At 38.9% G+C, this 23,021-nt stretch overlaps 1 protein-coding gene across 5 annotated transcripts in view; it reads right to left on the reverse strand.

The window, feature by feature from the left end:
- Positions 1-23,021, reverse strand: part of LOC128997724 (histone-lysine N-methyltransferase 2D-like) — a 145,342-nt gene that overhangs the window by 111,458 nt on the left and 10,863 nt on the right. For all 5 annotated transcript variants that reach the window (XM_054423367.1, XM_054423364.1, XM_054423366.1 and 2 more), the window contains exons 5-11: positions 22,565-22,786; positions 19,176-19,279; positions 17,769-17,854; positions 16,856-17,042; positions 15,301-15,423; positions 14,483-14,646; positions 13,727-13,917 (exon numbers count right to left, since the gene is read on the reverse strand). In XM_054423367.1, coding sequence (XP_054279342.1) covers positions 13,727-13,917; positions 14,483-14,646; positions 15,301-15,423; positions 16,856-17,042; positions 17,769-17,854; positions 19,176-19,279; positions 22,565-22,786 — 1,077 coding nt within the window. The remainder of the gene's footprint in view (positions 1-13,726; positions 13,918-14,482; positions 14,647-15,300; positions 15,424-16,855; positions 17,043-17,768; positions 17,855-19,175; positions 19,280-22,564; positions 22,787-23,021) is intronic.

Genomic DNA, 23,021 nt, shown 5'->3' on the forward strand with positions numbered 1-23,021 from the left:
TTTTACACCAGACGCAGTTCACATAAATCATAAATCAAAATCTAGTTATATTTATTTGTCCAATAAGAAGTGAGCTACAACAAATTTTGATTCTTTGTCCGCTTCTGTTAACACAAACCATAATGGCCGTAATGACTGGCTACTTTAGATGGTTAATGATGTAGGCCTGATATAAAACATTTTCAAATCTCGGTATATTCCGACATAAGAGAGATTTTGACATTTTATGATTTTCCTCACACAAAAAATGAATATCTATCAAGAGTAATGCAAATAGTATATTGTTTTAATAGTCCAGAAATAGGTGTTACCTGATGAGTATAGTAAAAACAATTTGGATGAGTGCAAACGATAATTTTCGTCAGACTACTTTATAAGTTTATAACAAACAAAAAAAAACACACACTGTCAACATATGTTTCATGTTGCCAGTTCTTAAAATCACAGGTTCTTTAAGATTTTGTATACTCTTGGTTTTTAACTAGGACATATATAAAACAATATGTATTGGAGACTAAGAAGGGTGGTTATAAAATGAAAATGAAGCAGTTTCAAAAGATTTTCAACCCAACAAATAATGTGCAAGTGTACTGTATATACTTTTAATTAATTGTGAGTGAGCCTAAGCATATGTAGCCTTACACATAGCCTAAACTATAGCTTACACATAGACCTAGGTGTAGGCTATATTGATTGTAAATTGCTAAGTCCTAGTGTTTGACTGCTCATGTGACAATTTTACACCCCTTAAAATTTGATACATACCAAGCCTTCAAAACTCAAACATTTAGTAAAACACAAAATTTCTTAAAAGAAACCATTGTTATTCCTTGCAGTGGTTTAAACCCCTATTTCAGAATTTAAAATACATTTTAAACTATTAATTCACTGCACAACAACAATCTTAGCCTTTGATAATAGAATAATGTATAAAAATCCATTAACACAATCACACAAATATTCAGAGCATTAGGACAAAATCTGTATGTTCTAAGAGAGTTAATACATCACTGAAAGAAACAAAGAAAGAGTCAATGGTTAGAGGACACGTCACATGTTATTTTGGTATTTTGCTTGTTATGCTTGAATCAGCAGTATGCAGCAGCCATGCCCAACCTACCTCACCAAACAGCTGACTAGCAAAATATTCAGTTCCAGGAAAATTTACTTGTAAAGAATTCCTTTAACTCTTAAAGACACACTAAACGGATCATTTAATTGTAAAAGGCACAATAAAAGGTGTTTGTTTACTGATATGCAGTTCACTTGGTGAACCAACGATCAAAAATATTTTATTAAATTTTCGGAGCGTAATGTACCGAGCGTTGTTACTATTAATTTGATATAAGATTTGTTGTGATATTTTTTGTTTTCTTGTTTGATATAGATGATTAAACTGTGACGTGAACTCTTAGGAGAGGGAGATAAAATGATATCCACAAAACGGGCTGGGCCATATGCACATATTTTTTTCTCCAGAGTGTTTAGAAGGAGCCTGATGTATCATAGGTATACCCCCACCAGTTAACCGATAGCCGTACTCAGATAGTTAGCTATTCCAGTCTGGGCAATCAAAATATCAACAATGTTTGTCTCTGGCGTCACCTAATAAAGTACATTTGTGCAGTTTCAAATGTGAGTTTTATTATTTATAGTCTACCTTCAAGAACACGTCAGTGGCGACGAGGAAATGTGTTTTAAAACAGTTTAATTAAGTGATTGTGTCATAATAACTGCAAGTTGTTATAAAAGTGAAAGCTGCCGGTCTCCGGTCGGTGAGTCAATGTCGTCCATTTTGTCAACGTCTGTCTGTGTGTTTTATAATTTAGTCAATAATTAATTCAAAATGTCTAAAGCACCAGTTTTTGTCCCGGAAGAGGAAGATTGTTCGTTGTATATCGAAAGACTAGAACTGTATTTCAAAATAGAAAAGATTGATGATGACCTTAAAAAAAGTCATCTGTGTGTGTTAATTTGCAGCCCAGTATTTATGCAGAACTCAAGTCTTTATTAAGTCCTATCGAGTTCAAGAAAGCAACATATAGTCAGTGTACTGAAGCATTAGCAAAAAAATACACTAAAGTCAAAAAAGTTATTTCTGAGAGGTATACTTTTAATTTGCGGAAACAACGAGTTGGAGAGTCCATTACAGGCTATATTACTGTGATTAAAACCTTGGCCAGTACATGTAATTTCGGATCATTTTTTGACAACGTATTAAGAGATCGTCTTGTGTCGGGGTTATTAAATACTAATATGGTCAGTCGTCTTCTGTCTGAATCAGACGCCATCACTTTTGAGGAAACATGCAAAATTATTTTCGACATTGAAGTGGTAGAGAGGTCAACGAACATTATGTCTGAAAATGACGTCACGGCTCACGTCAGTCACGTGACTACGCAGGGAGCGTGGCAGTCTACGTCAACTCCTACGTCACAGTCCTGGAGATCCAAACAGCGATCGCGTACCCCACCTCCCCCCGCTACGTACAATAGACAACGGTCAACATCAGCTGGTTATCCATGTCATCTACGTTCCGAAAGACAATCGCCGTCCCGATACAGGTGACCGTCCCCGCACCGCCGCTCGGACCATAAACTATCCAACAACAACCGGAAAACATGTCGTTATTGTTTTAAGAGACACAGTCCATCAAAATGTCCTGCAAAAGACTGGATCTGTCACAACTGTGGTAAACAAGGACACGTTGCAGGTTTTTGTCATAGCGCTAATTTTGTTAACATGCCTAATACATTAATTAATGAGTCCGGTCCTTTGTCTGTATGTATACAAGTAAACGGTACACCTACTAATTGGCTAGTAGATACTGGTAGTGCAGTTAGTATTTTAAGAGCAGATCTGGCTAGGAGCTTAAAGCTAACTAAATTGTCACCTTTTCTAGGGCAAATCAGAAGTGTCAATGGTCAAGAATTAAATATTTTGGGCACTTGTGAAGTTGAGGTTAAACCCCAAAACCAATTGAAGCAACATTTTTTAAATGTTATTGTAGCTGAACAGCTGTCATGTCCCACACTTTTAGGGAGAGATTGGTTGTCAGTTTTGTCATCAAACTGGTCAACTAACTTACTGTCGGGATGTTTGTCTAACACTGTCCAGTAAATTATGTGTCGAGTCCAAACGATAAATGTCAGTCCGTGGTTCAATGTAGGCCTAAAGCAAATGTAGTTGAAGTTTTGTCAACACGTTTCCCTTGTGTTTTTTCAAAGAAAAACAATGAGCTACCAATCAAAGATTTTAAAGACAGTATAAATCTGAAAGATTTACCTTCAAGAACACGCCAGAGCCGAGAAAACCCAGGGGTCGATACGAATGCTGGTCCAGGGTTTTAACTGACTATTTTTGTAGTTTAATCGAAGGCTCAGAGCTCAAGAAGTGCTAAAAAAATTCTGCAGATGCTCATATGGAGTTATATTATCCTCACCATCTCCAAAGCGTTTTGGGAACTTTTTCTAATTTTTAGAATGACTTTTTAGGTCTGATGAATATTCTGTTTGGCCAATTTGATAAAACTACTTGTCTCATACTTTAAGTTATTAAGCAAAAAGCAATAAAGAAAAGTGAACGTACAGTGATATACTGAAGAATAAAACAATTCAAAATTCATATAGTCCTCTAATTAGTATTCTAAGAATAACTAAAACGGGGAATCTCTTGAGGTAAAGATGAAATGAATTTAGATTGATTTCTGCGGAACCGTTTAATCGGAATAGTCCAAAGACTTACTAACTTACTATCACCCGTGACAGAGGGATTATACGTCTATCACCCGTGACAGAGGGATTATACGTCTAGTGATAAGTCTCAGGGAATTAAAAAAGCCAAATCAACCAAAATATCTTGCGTAAGGATTTATCAACGTAGTTAGATAGATAGAACGATTCAGTTATAATTTCGAAGGGATTCATTTATGCCAAACTAAATTATAGTCACCACTAATCACTGGCAAGCTGAAAGTAGCGGGTCTAGTATAGAGTCGGCGAAGGTTACTACATTATGGCAATAATATTCCGAATCAAATTTAGAATGAAAATCATACTAGAACAAGAGTACGTTTGATAATCGAGAAAAGGTACGTAAATCACGAAAGATAGGATTAACTATACATGCTAACCTTCAAATAAATATCACCAATCCGCGTGTAAAATGCTAGGCCCATAGGCTCAATATTTACTCTGTAACGGCGGCCGTCAGAATAATTTTGACTAAATTATTGCCTGTCATGCAGTTCCAAAAGTAACAATAATATTACAAGTTTCGGCGAGATGCCAAACCTTGGTGCTGGTCAGACACTTCAGTCCATGGAATAAATACATTGAATCCGCTTGATTAGATTTGTTGGATTTTAAATAGCAACACACATTTAACAAACTACACATACTAAAGATACAACATAAATAATATTTGTATAGAGATAGGCCTAGGAAACAAAACTCTTGTATACTGGCAACGTTGTGTTTCCGGGATAGGCCTATCCCTATAAAAAAATTATAATGAGTGGAATAATAAGAATAAAGAAATTTTATTTTACATTTCTGGATTCAAACTCAAGATGGATTTTCTTAACAAAAGGTGAGGACACAAAATAATGTACTTTTGTATAGCAATTAGCAAACAATATCTAGTTTTAGAAACTATATATTGTTTTAATTGTAAACACTTTTATAAATATTTTATAAATCTCTGCAAGTGTCAAAAATTGTGTGACATGTACAGGTTTTCAATGTGACACATAGAGAGATAATAATCCAGGGTAAATCATAGTAACAATGTGACGCAAAATTCTAGGAGGGGAATAAACTAGTATTCACCAAGTCAGGCTAGGCCTACCCTTAGAACCAGCCACACTCAAATTTCTTCCCCGGAGTGCTCAGAAGGAGCCGAAAAAAATCCAGGGGTCGATACGAAGTTGTCATGGCTTTGACTGATCAATTGATTTAAAATGTAATCGAAGGCTCAGAGCTCTGGGAACGTTCAGGAAATCCTGCAGACGCTCAGTTGGAGCAATATCATCCCAGCCTTCGTTAAAGGGTTTTATTCGTTAAAGGGGTAAAATAATTAACTAAAGGCCTAGTTAAATAATATAGAAATAGAATATAACGTAAAAACAATTCCTACAGAGTCGTCGGAGCCTAATTAATATAGCTGGACGGATAATTTAACGTGATAGGTTTAAAATAAATATTAATATTCGTAGCTGATTGTCAAATCAGCCTACTCCCAGACTTGATTCTTTCACCCGCCAAAGACGGGGTTTAGAACTTGGTCGATAAGTCTCGGGATAATATTAAAACGTCAAATTAACTAAACAAATGTACGTAATAATTATTTGGAGAAATCGTAATTTTGAACTTAATGGGTTTAAATTAGGGATGGACGGGTCCCGAAATTTCGGGAATTTTTCGGGAAAAAAATATTCCCGATTATCGGGACGGGATTACATTTGATTCGGGAATTTTTCGGGACGGGATTTAGTCCGATCGCCGGCGATTTTGCCGCTTCGCGAGTGCCGAAGACGCCGCTATTGCGAGCGATAGGTCCGCGAACGCAGGAGACGAAGTCATTTCGACGATTGCGCCGTGACCGCGGAGTCATAACGACGATCGTGCCGTGACCGCGGAGTCACACCGACGATCGCGCCGTGACCGGGGAGTCATACCGACGATCGCGCCGTGACCGGGGAGTCATACCGACGATCGCGCCGTGACCGCCCTAACAGCACCAGATATCCATTGAATATTCAAAGTGTTTGAAATATGTCTAAAGATATCTAAATGTAATTAAATATATTTTTAAAATATCTTATCTAAGAAATCTGTAAAATATCTGTTAAGATATTCTATAGATATTTAATAGATATAAAAGTAGATATTTACATAATGTTTAGATGCAATATCCTTAAAATATTGTACATATATTCAGTACTATATATCTACGAACAAATATACTGTAAATATCAATCCTACATTGACGATTGGATATTGATTATAAAGACAATAAATGCTGATAGGTGCATTATTGTTTCATCTAGAATATTTAATATTACAGTTAGTCTTATCACACAGGATCTAAAATCATCCAACAAATCAAAAACACTAATGAAACTAAAACTTAACTGTAGTTTTTATGTGGTTATTTTGGTAGATGAATTATAGTATGTTGTCTCCGTTACCCTAATCCTTGCTTCGTGTTAAAAAAAATCTAATCATTTTAATCGAAGTCCAAAGTGGACAAAAAATTGCATTAGCGATGTTTACGAGAATGACTACACTTTTCCAACAGGAGTGTTTCATTAAAGTCAAACTATTTCAGTCAGAAGGGAAGAAATGTGCATTACACCACGTAATATATAATAACACAAGTCTCACACGACCCAAAAGTTGTGAGAAACAAAAAAAACTGTTAAGGCATTCCGTAAAAACATTATACAATTGACTTTGAATGTATGATTAAACACCTTTTTATAATAATAATACACCTGCTTATAATAATAATAATAATGCAAATATTTTCTTTTTAATTAAAATTCTTTAACTTAGGCCTATTTGAGGAAATTATGTGGGTTGATAAATTTAAGGGTAAATATTAATTAATCATATAACAATAGGCCTATTACTAATGGTAATAATTTAATCTATAATCAGATACCAGTATTCTCTCCAACTCCCAGAAAAAACAATTAATTCAACAACTTGATGCCTAAACAGAATCATGGTATCAAAATATTTAAGTATTGTGATCATTGTAGCTCTTGGCTCCTCTTTAACCGCTTGAAAACTAGTATTCTCAACAATCACAGTTAGCTCAGAGGTAAGGTAAGAGGTTCATAAGCTGAAGGTACCAGGTTCGAGACCTGTCCGGGTATAAAAATTTTGTCCAGTTGTTTAAAAAAAAATTGTTTTTATGAACTATTTAATCAAAATACTCAACTGATAAATGTGCTTTTCAGACTAAATCTTTATTATTTTGTGTTTTTGTGTATTTATTATATATTTTTTTGTGATCTGTCAGAAGATATCCGTATAATATTCAGTCGTAGAAGTTCTTAAGATATTGTAAATCTAATATCTGTTGAAAGTAGAAATTAGTGACATTTAAACTTCTTCACAATATCTAACAAATATAAATATCTGGATATTGATCATCTATAGATATCTTAAATATCCAAGTGAAATGTTTATAAGATATTCTATAGATAAGTCTGTGCTGTCTGGGCGGGGAGTCATACCGACGATCGCGCCGTGACCGTGAGTCATACCGACGATCACCCCGTGACCGCGGAGTCATACCGACGATCGCGCCGTGACCGTGAGTCATACCGACGATCGCGCCGTGACCGCGAGTCATACCGACGATCACGCAGTGACCGCGGAGTCATACCGACGATCGCGCCGTGACCGGGGAGTCATACCGACGATCGCGTCGTGAACGCGAGTCATACCGACGATCACCCCGTGACCGCGGAGTCATACAGACGATCACGCAGTGACCGCGAAGTCATACCGACGACCACGCAGTGATCGCAGGGTCATACCGACGATCGCGCTGTGACCGGGGAGTCATACCGACGATCGCGCCGTGAACGCAAGTCATACCGAAGATCACCCCGTGACCGCGGAGTCATACCGACGATCGCGCCGTGACCGTGAGTCATACCGACGATCACCCCGAGACCGCGGAGTCATACCGACGATCACGCAGTGACCGCGAAGTCATACCGACGATCACGCAGTGACCGCGGAGTCATACCGACGATCGCGCCGTGACCGGTGAGTCATACCGACGATCGCGCCGTGAACGCGAGTCATACCGAAGATCACCCCGTGACCGCGGAGTCATACCGACGATCGCGCCGTGACCGTGAGTCATACAGACGATCGCGCCGTGACCGCGAGTCATACCGACGATCACGCAGTGACCGCGGAGTCATACCGACGATCGCTCCGTGACCGGGGAGTCATACCGACGATCGCGCCGTGACCGCGAGTCATACCGACGATCACCCCGTGACCGCTGAGTCATACCGACGATCACGCAGTGACCGCGGAGTCATACCGACGATCACCCCGTGACCGCGGAGTCATACCGACGATCGCGCCGTGACCGTGAGTCATACCGACGATCGCGCCGTGACCGCGAGTCATACCGACGATCACGCAGTGACCGCGGAGTCATACCGACGATCGCGCCGTGACCGTGGAGTCATACCGACGATCGCGCCGTGACCGCGAGTCATACCGACGATCACCCCGTGACCGCTGAGTCATACCGACGATCACGCAGTGACCGCGGAGTCATACCGACGATCGCGCCGTGACCGGGGAGTCATACCGACGATCGCGTCGTGAACGCGAGTCATACCGACGATCACCCCGTGACCGCGGAGTCATACCGACGATCGCGCTGTGACCAGGGAGTCATACCGACGATCGCGCCGTGAACGCAAGTGATACCGAAGATCACCCCGTGACCGCGGAGTCATACCGACGATCGCGCCGTGACCGTGAGTCATACCGACGATCACCCCGAGACCGCGGAGTCATACCGACGATCACGCAGTGACCGCGAAGTCATACCGACGATCACGCAGTGACCGCGGAGTCATACCGACGATCGCGCCGTGACCGGTGAGTCATACCGACGATCGCGCCGTGACCGTGAGTCATACCGACGATCACCCCGAGACCGCGGAGTCATACCGACGATCACACAGTGACCGCGAAGTCATACCGACGATCACGCAGTGACCGCGGAGTCATACCGACGATCGCGCCGTGACCGTGAGTCATACCGACGATCGCGCCGTGACCGCGAGTCATACCGACGATCACGCAGTGACCGCGGAGTCATACCGACGATCGCGCCGTGACCGTGGAGTCATACCGACGATCGCGCCGTGACCGCGAGTCATACCGACGATCACCCCGTGACCGCTGAGTCATACCGACGATCGCGCCGTGAACGCAAGTGATACCGAAGATCACCCCGTGACCGCGGAGTCATACCGACGATCGCGCCGTGACCGTGGAGTCATACCGACGATCGCGCCGTGACCGCGAGTCATACCGACGATCACCCCGTGACCGCTGAGTCATACCGACGATCACGCAGTGACCGCGGAGTCATACCGACGATCGCGCCGTGACCGGGGAGTCATACCGACGATCGCGTCGTGAACGCGAGTCATACCGACGATCACCCCGTGACCGCGGTGTCATACCGACGATCGCGCTGTGACCAGGGAGTCATACCGACGATCGCGCCGTGAACGCAAGTGATACCGAAGATCACCCCGTGACCGCGGAGTCATACCGACGATCGCGCCGTGACCGTGAGTCATACCGACGATCACCCCGAGACCGCGAAGTCATACCGACGATCACGCAGTGACCGCGGAGTCATACCGACGATCGCGCCGTGACCGGTGAGTCATACCGACGATCGCGCCGTGAACGCGAGTCATACCGAAGATCACCCCGTGACCGCGGAGTCATACCGACGATCGCGCCGTGACCGTGAGTCATACCGACGATCGCGCCGTGACCGCGAGTCATACCGACGATCACGCAGTGACCGCGGAGTCATACCGACGATCGCTCCGTGACCGGGGAGTCATACCGACGATCGCGCCGTGACCGCGAGTCATACCGACGATCACCCCGTTACCGCCGTCATTTTGACGATCGCACCGTGACCGCGAGTCCTTTCGACCGCGAGTCACAAGTTTCTATAGGCAGGGGTGCCCAGAGCGGGGGTACTGTGGCGCAAAGGAATTTTTGGGGGGGACTTATTTTGAGATTTTTGGGGGGGATATTTTTTTGCTAGCTGTCATAATGAATGTATAATTTTGTATAAACAGCCCGAAAAAGTGTTTCTAAGTAGCTTACTATCACCACCAACAACATTTTGCCGTTCGTAATTAAGATAGCTTCTAAGAATGGTAAAAACGGACCTTGCCAGACAATCCTTAATATGCCAGTGTCAAATTTTACTTGCTACATATGTTTTGGTGGTTCTTTAACTCCACCATCGTCAGGATTTAAAAAAGATCCACTTCTGGAGGTGTCGTCAGAATACGACAAACATTTAATACAAACAGATAGGCCTGTCAATTCGTACATTGCCGTCGGCAGGACTGGAAGTAAGTAAAGTAACCTGAATCAGGTTCAGGTTATGACGGACCGACGTGGTCTCTGGAATGTCGTCTGCGTTTTCAACAGCTGATATTGGACTATTGTAGTGACTGAGAAGGAGAAGAGTATTGAAAATATAATGGGATTCAGTGTTTTCACTAAAAAATTTTGTGCTGTCAATAGTTTTATGTATATTTCAAACTCCTCAAAGTATTTAATAAATTTCCTTTTCTGCAGTAATGTAGAATGTCGAGACCATATAAATTGGTTATTATTGTCAATAGTTTTGAATGGAAAAATCAATTATGAATCCCATTATATTTTCAACACTCTCCTCCGTCACTAGAATTAGTCCAATTTCAGCTTTTGATAACACAAACACCAATCCAGAGACCACGTCTTTCCGTCATTACCTGATTCAGTTTACTTCCAGTCCTGCCCGCGGCAATATATAGGCCTACACGCCTGAATTGATAGGCCTATCTGTTATCGTTTCGTGTTTTGTGTACAAACGGATTGTCTGACAAGATGCGTTCTACCACTATTAGTCATAAAAGGCAATCCTGGGGCTATCAAAATGAATTATAAGATTACTTCGTCACAAAAACCTTTTGTAGGCCTACTGGTGGCAATTATTAAGAGATACTGTGGGTATTTTGCCCGGCGATTTTTGTAGAAGGCAGCCTGGGAGTGGCGAGCAACAAGTCTGTCTTATTTCGTGACTCTGCCTATAATTTTGAAACAATATACTTTTTGCCAAAGTATTATAAATGCACTTAAAGCTGTTTGAATTCTTAAGCCCTGTAAAAATTAACGCCACCTAATATATTGTACAGTTACAGTACTGTGTTGGAGTAGAGTAATTCACCGAGTAGGCCTATATTGTTGTACGTTTTTTGAAGACGTTGTCTATTGCAATACTGAGCACACATATTGGCTGACAATACAGATTCTGAATTGTAAATGGAAAAACTTCTAATTCGTCCATTAGTTAGATTTATATTGATGTATATGACGTTTCATATTAAACATTTAATTTTGATTATCAGCAAGATTGTTTTTCGTACCTCAAGTTCACTAAATACTTTAGATGCTTGTTTTATGAGGTAAAGGGAAAATTGTCAGATAAATTGGTGAGGGGAGGGTAGGTTTAAATAGACGGCAGCATAAATTGGGGGGGGCTACTCCTTTGGCTTGGGGGGGGGGGATTGCGCCTCTGGGTTTGGGGGGGATGGGCACCTCTGACTATAGGTACCTGAAAAATTGTTACCAATTTTTTGGTTTTTATAGATCAGTGCCACAAACGGTAAAGATTGATTTTGTATCCTTTTTTTGGTAACTGCAATACTCAAGACTTTCTTTTTATGCACAGAAAAAAATCCCGTCTCGTCTCGTCCCGAAAATCGGGAAGGAAATAAAAATCCCGTCCCGTCCCGTCCCGAAGTAAAAATTCAATCCCGTCCATCCCTAGTTTAAATCAAACCAAACGATAACCACCGCTAGTCACCGACAGTCAGGAACTGGCGGGCAAGACTCAAGTTAAGATATTAAATTTAGATAATTCAAATCGGGAATTTAAGAAAACGAAAAAGTATAATAAGTTAAGTACGCGAAAGATAAAACAGAAATAACGTAAAAAGGGGCATAACTAGTGTGTTAGCTAACCTTCGTAATAGAATCGTAGGGTCGTATTAGTGCGAGCTAGTCGGCGGTCAAACAGCGAATTAAATCTTCTCTAATATGAATAAATATGTATGGTGAACGTATATATATATATACTTCGCTGTGATTAAAAATAGGCCTACGTTCTTTGGCTCATAGCTAACACCGTATAGCATAGCGTGTTGGCTAGGGCCAACACATAGGCCTAGGAGTAGGTTATTGTGGATGAAAACTGGTAAGTTATGGTGTTTGTTGAATAGCAGTACGTTTTTTACCCCCCTTAAACTTTGGTACCTCACAACAAGGTTTCTCAATGGTTGAGAAGCGATTTTGCATTACCATATCAGCCTATCAACACATGTTTCACGGAAGCAAAGGATGACTTTTACAATGTATTTCTTTGCAAGTTTATTGTTTAACGTGCTTTTTAAATGTATCTCAAATAACAAGTATCAAGAGACACTGTTTAAGGACAAAACTAGCTCATAATTTGGTATCCCTGATTTCTTTACTTCATTGCCAAGCAGTGTCTCTTGGTAATTTGGGTTGTGTGAAAACGCTAAAACTAATAATAATTGTAAGAAGTCCCAAGATGAAATGGAAGAGAATTAAATTTCTGACAACTGGATGGCTGTTTTCAGTAGTGGTGTACAGGACCTTGATTGACTAACCTCTCAAGGCAGATATTTGTAGATTGGGGACAATGGAGTGAGTAAAGTCATATTGTATTCTTTACGTACCGTAGAGCCTGAGACTAATTACTTAAAAAGCTCTATCTAGTCTGACGTTTATCGCACAAACATGGACACTTTTCGGTCACACAGAAGCCCAGTACATTAGAACCTCGATTAACCAGGGGTGGATCAACCGTGGTCAATATCTAGATGAATCTCAGATTATAGTACATAACCTCAAGAAAATTTTATAAATTGTGTTCCTTCAGTCTAATGTGTTGAAATGCACTGTATAACTATTTCTGGTCATTATTTAAATGCAGTAGGTTCATTATTGTTTTTGAAACATCACAGTTCATTTGACAAAAATAAAATGGAAGCAGAACAAAGAAATAGACTGATAGCTTCAAGGTCAAGCTACCTTTCAAGCTACCAAAGCTTGCACTGACAATCGTCTGCTCCTTAAACATCTGTCTGTTGTGTTGAGTGCTTGCTATATCACAACAGTTGAACAGTTTGTGATTGGGTGATTAGTAACCATTACAGCTTTAGTAGCCTATTGTTGGGAGATTAATCACCAAGGAAACTTTAGTCATTGTTATCTTTATCTTATTTTACAGCTGTTGTTGTTAATATCTTACAGATTTTAAGTAGGCCTACTATGATTTTAAGCTGTTTTTTTAGTTATCTTATGTTTTATCGACATTCTTCTGTCCTGAAACAGTATGTAGTGGTAGGCTAAAGTCATTAGCAGTATCTAGCTTACTAGACTTTCTATTGTTCTGCTCTTTGTGTTTGTCAAATTTTGTTTTTTGATTAAGCGTGATTTACAAACTTACAGTTTTTATTACTGAACCAATTTTAACGACTAAACATACCATGATTGTACAATACTAATTGTATTTTGATAATGTAAAAATGCAGATTAATTATTATATTAATGTCCATTTATACAGTATTAGTTGTTTTTTTGGGTTTGTAATATATTTTTATGCCAAGTTGGATTAACTGTGGTTTTCAGTTATCCACGGTCTCCCTCCTCCCCATTACCCCGGATTATCGAGGTTCTACTGTATTCAGAAGCAGACTCACAAGGGATTATTCACAAAGTTTTAATAAAATTCTGCATCACAGAATACAGTTACTTGAAGCTCAACTAGTTTAATATACTACAAACGTTAAAAACTTGTGTTCTCAATCCGACTCAAATGTACCCAGAGATTGTGAGGATAGACTTACCTTTTACACTTGCTACACTGGACCATTTCTCTGTACGCAGCTGCGCGATAGGCTCTTCGACACAAAGGACAGGAGAATCCCTTGTTACGCTGTTGGTAGCAAGAGTCGCACACCGTGTAGTGAGCGTGCCAACGTGAACTTTGGCCGGCACCCGGCGTACGAGAGCCACAGTCACTGCACACGCGGCAACACTGCAACACAATAACGTGCAAATTGTGATAAGACATCTCATTTCACTAAATATTTGTGTCCATGCTAGAAGCATTTAGTAGAGAAGAACACTCTTCAGTTAGAGATTTAAACTCCCTTTAAATTTATCTGGAAATGCCGAGGCTCGAAACTGTACCTGCACTGAAATCTGAGACCCACACACTTTCAAAATACAGCTACTTATTTTGGAAAATTTAGTCAATTAAACTTACTTTATTTTACATCATTCATGGTGGTAAAAGAATCGTAATTATTGCATGCATTGCTTAACTTATTCTGGTTGAGGTTACGATTCCCCATCATTCCTCAAATTCTTTAGCCTCAGGCAACTTTGTGTGTGGCAAAACAAAATTCAGAATAAATAATACCATACATTAGTACTTCTAAGGGTATTTCTCTTCCTAATAGTTTTAAACTAAAAGAATAGCCCAGATATAGAGGGAGCAGGTGCATTGTTCCACTATATTCCATATTAGGCCAACAATGCTCTAGGTCGATTATAACTGATTGATCAACAAATGTATTGATGTTAGGGCAGGTACTGACCTTGCATTTCCAGCCGTACTTGGGTATTGTGGCGACTACGGGCCGAAGGCAGTGTGGATGGTAGGCCTTGTCACATGTCTCACACAACATGACTTTGCTGTCCTCAGGCTGTCTGCAGATCTGACAGATACGACAGTCCTGACACTGCCAGCCTGCGCGGACACCTGCAAAACATCAATGATCTTTAGGAGTAATTCAGATAAGGGAAAAAGTGTTTTAAAAGCAATATAAAATTATCTGTATTGTTTTGGACAGAAAATACTGTTGTTAAAGTTTTTTTTTTTGCAACATTCTTATGTTCCAGTATATACATTTATAACTTGTTTGGAACATCGGACAAAATTTGTCAAATTTTCTAAATAATTCTGATTTTTACAATTATAATACAAGACAAAAGAACAGCCTTACTTACTCTAGATCTAGACATTGCTCTCCTACCATAGAATATCCTCCATACTATGTTATTGTTTCTTGCATTGATACGAATTGTGACAACATTACACAATCTTTATTTTACAATTTATCAGCACTTATTAATTAAAAGTTATCTAGATATATACCGGTAGCAATTTTATCCCGTAAAGTCTCTAAAACTACAAACAACGAATTGGAAAAATCCTTGATTCTATAGCAACATTTATCTCACAAAAAGTTGTATAATCTGGTTTTAAAATGGTTTAGCACTTTATGGTGTCAGGAAGGCTTTTAGTATCATACCAGAAAAATGAATTAAAGGACAAAGTATCTCTATTCTCAAATCTAAAATTCTCAAGTATCATGGGTGTATTTTGTCGAGGAGAAGAAATAGTCACACAAACCTGGTAACAAAGCGAGGCCGACACAGCTCCCATGGTAATGGTTACCGCAGTTAGAGCACATTGTCAGGTTCCGAACATCTCCCAGGGAGAAACAGCTCATGCACGTCACGTCTCCGAGACCAGCTGGAAAACGAGCAAATGGAAATATGAGATTCAAGTGTTTTATTTTGTAAGATAAATTAGTTAAACTAAACAAACAAACCTGCTCCGCCAAGTCCATACACTTTTTACAATTTACTGGGTTAAAGGGCCAAATTTCATCTGGTACATTACTCATTACAAACTGTTTGTTATTGATGTAGGCAGCATCAAAATATTTTTTCACTGCAAAGAAAAACTTTTGCAAAGAAAGTGTTTACTATTTCTAGGGATGGTCAAGTCTCGAAATTTCGGGAAATTTTCGGGAAATTTTAAATCTCGTTACACGAGACGAGATTTCTTTTTGGCCGAGATTTTTATCAAGACGAGAATTAAAAAAAAAAAAAAAAAAAAAATTAAAAACGCCTGCAGAAAGTCAATGCAATACCCGCAATACAGGAGCGTGTTGTAGTTGCGTTTCCTTTGCGAAGGCGTTCTTATTTAATTAATTCTTTAAATGTAAATATTACTTTAATTATTTTAATAATATTACTTTAATAACATTTGAGAAGTTTTGTTAAGTGTAAGCAGTGTGAGGAATGTTTTATTACTATAAAAAGTCAAAACAAGTAACTATTTTATAAAAATTAATATTGCTTTTATTTTATGATTTATTTTATCTTAGGATAAGTTGAACTCTATCCTAACTGATATCACTATGTTTCCTAATCGTAGGCATTTTTATTAAGTTAGGCGTGATTAATAAAAAAATGTTATGCTGATGTTTTTTAATAAAAGATTGTAAATATTCTTGCCTATTATCATTATTTTTGTATTTAAACAGTCATCTAACAATGTTAGAAAATCAGGTAAAAATTTTGAACGTGCATTTCCCGTTGTGTATGAGAAGGGAAATCCCGTCTCGATCTCGTCTCAAAATTTTATGAGAAATAAAAAATCTCGTCTCGTCTCGTCTCGAACTAAAAATCCAATCTCGTCCATCCCTAACTATTTCAAACTTATATCTCTATTTTCCACTGCACACACAGTCACTTTTAAACCACATAAATCTAATGTAATGCCTGATTTTCATGAGCAAAAAAAAAAAACAGTTGATGGTCTACTACTCTAGCATGAATTAGAATTAGATTGAATTCACTCCACACTAATTGAAGTCACAATTTACAGCGAGTTATGACCTAAGATTGCTCATTCCTTTTTACCTTTTAATATTATTAACACCAATTCATTCAACACATAGGTCAAACTTACTAATGCCCAATTACAATTTTTTCTGAAACCGTTAGTGAATCATTCAGATCCAAGCCGTAGAGTCCAATTAATCTTTTAGGCTATTGCTTCTGTTGTTTTATTTTTTACAGGAAACCCTTTTAGTCCTATTTAAAACAAAATGTAATACTAATTAAATACTAGAAAACAATAGTTATTTTGATGTAGAATGTAGTTAGCAACTAACGCATGAGTGAGACTTGGTCCAAGTGAAGATTGCACACAAGGCTGTAGCTCTTGGAGTCTTGGAAGGCACCGGAGGCTCCTGCACAGGGATGGTGTAGAGCTCTCTGACAGTTGTTGAAGGTACAAGAAACACTAGCGCCGAGTCTACCACAGTATGAGCATTTGCGACAAACCGCCGACACCACAATCTGTCAAGACAATAGACTTACATTGAATCTTAAACATAGTTTAGATTTTCAATCAAATTTTATGTAACAAGAAACTTCTTCAAAAGATAAAGACTTCCCACTCTTTTTGCATTTGAGGTGAAAATACAGAAATTTAAATCTAGTATAACACACTTTTAAGTTACAAGCACTAAGCACTGTTGTGTAATAAGATGAACATGTCTGCTTTTGAATAGTAGAATAAAAGGGATATCGTACCTTAGAAGAAGTACAGGCAAGTCATAGAACACACAGAAGGACACATCAAACTTGTTTAGTGAACTCTCTTTTTCTACACTTGACAAAGTCCCTTAGAGGACGTAATATTGTTGTTTCTCTTCTGTGTCTTCTATACCTACATGTACTTATTCTAAGGTAAGCTAGCTGTTTCCCCCTTTAATCTACAAATCAAAGCATAACAAATTCTACCTTAAAATGTACCATAGTTTAAATCAATAAAACAAAAAGGCCTCTCTTTAAGTAGACCAGCATTAACCAAAAGAATAACACATTTCTCTGAGACAAAATTATAATATGCAAATAACAATAAAATAATTTCTAAAGATGTTCTGTTTTCTGTTTAATTGTGTTTGAAAAAATTTCTGTTTCATATAAAATTCTTTAGACAATTATGTAAAATGAATCCAGTAGACTTTTAGCCAGCAGGTTTCAAGCCTCATTTTCCAATATCATACAAGATATGTTTACCTGTCCAATTGTTTGAAAATCGGCATCCGTCGGACGACTTACACCGAGGCTCCACAGCGCACAATTTTCATGGATATAAACATGCCCTATGAAAGAAAAATAACATTAACACTCTATTGACGTTCAATTTGAAGTTCAATAAGAATGTGATAGCTTAAGAATGAGAATAAATTTTCCTAACTGTAACGTGCCTTTAAAAATAACAGTGACAGTATAAACCTAAAAATTAATCTGGGCAACAAATGAGGTTTTAAGGATCAATACCCAAGCATCTCTCCAAAAACTTGGAAGACCCGCATTAGAAGGGCAATTGGATTAAAAAGCACAACCAACCAATAATTATTTTTTAAATACTCCCTCTGCAGCGAACCTACAGACTAAGCAAAGTTCAATCAGAGAGCACTAACTACTAAGGCCCCGGCCACACGAGGCGGTTTAACCGCGCGAAGTTAAGCCGCGCGAAGTTAAGGGCTTCGACAACACATTGAATCAAATGAGAGTGGCCACACGAGGCGAAGTTTAGCCGCATGTGCGGTTGAGCCGCAACATGTCGTCCCCCGACCGCGCGAAGTTAAGCCGCGTTGGAGGGGATGACACATGTAGTCTTATGAGAGTGGCCACACGATACGGTTCGACCGCGCGGCAGCCGCGCTTATTGGAGATATTCTTCGGACATTTCCAGTGGTTTTTGAGTTTGTTTTGTGTATTTTTTACCGGTTGTGTGGTGTTCAAACAATGTTTGATACATATGAACTCCGAACTATGGTTTCGCATGTGCTCGTAAAAGGTTTGGAACACAACAAATTGTTTTTCCGTTATGAAGGGATGGACCCAATGATTTATGTTAACGTTCCAGATCACCACACGCTTTTAATGCACAAACTAACATTTAAGTGTTTCACCCATGACTAAAAAGAGTGAACCGAACTATGTTTTAATAGAGTACTGATACTGGGAAAACCCAACAGGAAGCGGTTCATCCGCCCCGTGTGGCCAGGCACTTCGCGCGGCTTAACTTCGCGCGAAGATAAGCCGCGCGGCTTAAATTCGCCTCGTGTGGCCGGGGCCTAAGAGGTGTGCGAGCCTCATATTTTCGATCAAACCAAGCCCAAATAGAGCTTTTGAAAAAAAAAGGAACAAAATTCTATGTTTTTCTAAGCTCTACCTGATGGCTTCACTGAAAATTGGGCGTTTTTCTGTTTTATAAGGATAAAGCATAGCCTATAAAAAAATTTGAACGTATATTAATTTTGGCCACTGGGGACATCAAAATGAAAAAGTAAAATCGGTACCGGATCTAGGTTTTTTTTTCTGTGCCACCTATGGTAGGCCTAATAGATACTTCCTTATAGGGAAATTTGCTAATAAGAATAAAATAAAAATTATTATAAAAATACTTTGACATACATTGGCTGACTGCATTTTCGAATAAGCTGACTAGATCCGGTTCCTCAGTGTAGCCGATGATGCTGAGTTCATCCAAAGGTTCCTGACCACTGAGTACCACATTCCTAGAACATTAAAAAGTTATGTAAAATGTTAACTGGAAATATACACTCAGATCCTTCAAATTACGTTCTATAGCCTACTTTAATTTAGATCCAAATATATTGTTGTTTAAAATTAACTTAAAAACCAAATAGGAAATTTACTAAATTAATTTCAAACTAGGTCTAAAAACATCAGCTTTCCTAGTTTGGAGTAGTTACAGCAAACCACTTATTTTAACACGTTACCTACCAGCCGTCACACTCCTCTGTGTGAGGACTCTTGTGTGACCTGGTAGTGAATGTGTTTATGTTTAGAGAGCTGGTCATATATCTTTAATCACTTACCTCTAAAACTCATATCTGGATTGGTAATTTGAAGAAAAATATATGTTTCCAAAACAAAAGATGTTCTAAACATGTTAGCTTGGAATTGTTTTATTAGTCCATGGAGAAGTAAGGTACAGAGGAAACATTGAATGGCACCCTTAAGCATAGGTGTCCTGTGACTAGAGGTGTGCAGATATCCTAAAAATCGGGTCGGATTCGGATAGCCGTATCCGACCGTTAATTTAGGAAATCTTCCAGTGAAAAAATGCCTTCTCCAAAAGCCATATCTTAAGTGTTTTTTTTTTAATTTCAATATGCCATCAATTTCTTTTATTGTTGAAGGCAGTGTTGAATGCGTTTACCATAACCTGTGCAGAATTAAATACAAACACTGAGACATGGCCTAGCCATATAAATTGTTTGTATCAAGATACAAACACTGAGACATGGCCTTGCCATATAAATTATTTGTATCAAGATACAAATACGGAGACATGGCCAAGCCATATAAATAGTTTGTATCAAGATACAAATACAGAGACATGGCCTAGCCATATAAATAGTTTGTATCAAGATACAAACCCCTTGCAAAATAAATTATTTGTATCAAGATACAAAGAATGAGACATTTGCATTGCCATTTAAATTCTTTGCATTAAGATACAAACACTGAGACATGATGGCCTTGCCATATAAATTATTTGTATCAAGATACAAATACGGAGACATGGCCAAGCCATATAAATAGTTTGTATCAAGATACAAATACAGAGACATGGCCTAGCCATATAAATAGTTTGTATCAAGATACAAACCCCTTGCAAAATAAATTATTTGTATCAAGATACAAAGAATGAGACATTTGCATTGCCATTTAAATTCTTTGCATTAAGATACAAACACTGAGACATGATGGCCTTGCCATATAAATTATTTGTATCAAGATACAAATACGGAGACATGGCCAAGCCATATAAATAGTTTGTATCAAGATACAAATACAGAGACATGGCCTAGCCATATAAATAGTTTGTATCAAGATACAAACCCCTTGCAAAATAAATTATTTGTATCAAGATACAAAGAATGAGACATTTGCATTGCCATTTAAATTCTTTGCATTAAGATACAAACACTGAGACATGATGGCCTTGCCATATAAATTGTTTGCATCAAGATATAAAGTATACACTGAGAGACATTGCCATATAAATTGCATCAACATACAAAGTATACTCTCAAGACATTGCCTTGCCAAATACAGTAGACCCCCTTAACCGACCTCGTATTAACCGATAATCGGATTATCCGCCTTTGATAAAAAAATAATACAGTTTGTTTTAACCAACCTTGCTTTGAGAGCAGCTCGGTTTAACCGCCGCTTTCTAGGAATCTTGGCATTTCCGCTCCCACGCTGGGCGATGAGAACTGAACCATACGCTTATCTCCACAGGATATGACTAACAATAAGTTATTTTGTGATGATCACAAAAAATATAGCATAACCTATTGTCAGTTTGTCATCATCGTTCGTAGCTCGAGCACATCTGATCTGATTTGTTATCTGTGCGGCAAATTTATAACATCATAAAGTGCGTTACGATTTTGAGAACTGATTATCTTATCGCTGGAGTAAACAAACAATGCAACTTGTAGGGAGGGCAGGGAAGGGGTGTTAACAACTCCAAGGTCAAGATAGTTTTTGTGCCTCGAGCCTCCAGTGAGAGGCTATAAATAAACGTCCTGTCTTGTAACAAAATGGTCGCTTGTATCTTTAATGACGACAAAAGGTTCTTTACTGTATTACGATGTATTTGGAAAGCATTAATTAATACATTACAGTAGTAAAGTTATTAAAATAGGAATTTTATTGACTCTTGCTTAGTATTATAATATTTTCACTGAAAGTAGGCCTATTTGACTTAACAGTGTTTTGTGTTTATTTGTGACATTTCTATCAATATGAAAAAGGAGATAAGAGTAGTTTATTTTATAAATAATGCAAGTATGACTTCAAAATAATGATTATATAATTCCAAATGAATAGCACTTTATTATGTTATGATTTTAGGGATTGCCCGTTTCATCCGACCTTTTGAATCATCCGACCTAGGTCCGGTCCCATTAGGGTCGGTTAAGAGGGGGTATACTGTAAATTGTTTCACCAAGATATAAGGTACACACTGAGACATGGCCTTGCCATGGTTTGCATCAAGATATAAGGTACGGTATTCTTTTTTTGTAAAATTGAGTGAGCTGTGAATTTGAACTTCAGTTTTTTATAACTGAACCAAGATTTATGACTTATGATTTAAGACTTACAATATCACAATAGTGAATAGTGTACAATTCATATTGTAGTTTATGTATATTAAAATTATAACTTCAGCCTTAATATTTATTTATTAAATACTTGAACGTCAAACTATCCGAATCCAAAAATATCTGAATCCGAACCTCTAATTTCCAATTCGATCCGAACCGAGCCTTAACTATCCGACCCGAATCCGATCCAAACTGAAATTTCATTATCCGCACACCTCTACCTGTGACCAACATTTTTTGGGGGGCATGCACAACATAACAGCACTATGAAGTCTAAAAATAGCTAAAATTGCATTTTTATTTAAGACATTCCCAAAAGTGAGGATACCCTTAAATGGTGTCTAGGGCAAAGTCTAACACTGCCCTGTTGCCCTCTTGTGCTGCAACGCTCACGGCGGAGGAAGACCCTGTGCTCCCCATTCGGGCTGTTCCTTGCTCGTCACAAGTATATTTCCATCACAACATACCAGAGCTGAGCTACTGGTCGTCGCATAAGCGAGTTTCCTCTATAGTTTACTTCTCTGTTATTAGTCTAACTTGAAGCTACGGTAAAAAAAGTTAAAATGTGTATGTAACTAACCTAAAGAGTACTTCTTGCGGTATACTAAATATATCCCCCTGCCTTAAATTCACTGCTAAAAAAGCAGCTTTTACCTGCACTTGGCCCAGTTCTTTTGACGACGGCAGCTAAGTGCAGGAGTGCGGGGACTCTTGTCTGGGCCAGTAACATCTTCCTGTTCGGTGGTGGGAGAGACAAACCCCGGTGTGGTGGGGCGTTGAGGCACAAACCCTTCCTGACAAGCGAGTCTTAACATCTCTCCTTGGCCCAGCTGTGACCGTTCGCCTAGGTTACAGAGCACACACACCTTCCCAGGCCTGCAAAAGATAAAACTCTGTGTCAGACACCATTAGGATATTCAGGGTCCTCACTCAAAATTTAAAATTAAGTTAACAGTTTATTATCAGATTTTTACAGCCATATTTGCATATTTTTGTGACATTGATAAGAAGCAACGTTCTGAGGGCGAGAACAGGTGGAATCACAGCGCCTAGTGGACCTCAGAGGTAAATGGAGAGCAGTGTAGGGACACCACAGCGATATTCCCGATGT

Source organism: Macrosteles quadrilineatus, unplaced genomic scaffold, assembly GCF_028750875.1.
Source record: "Macrosteles quadrilineatus isolate MER2022 unplaced genomic scaffold, UCM_ALF_1.0 Scaffold_7__1_contigs__length_78375512, whole genome shotgun sequence".
Lineage (NCBI taxonomy): Eukaryota > Metazoa > Arthropoda > Insecta > Hemiptera > Cicadellidae > Macrosteles > Macrosteles quadrilineatus.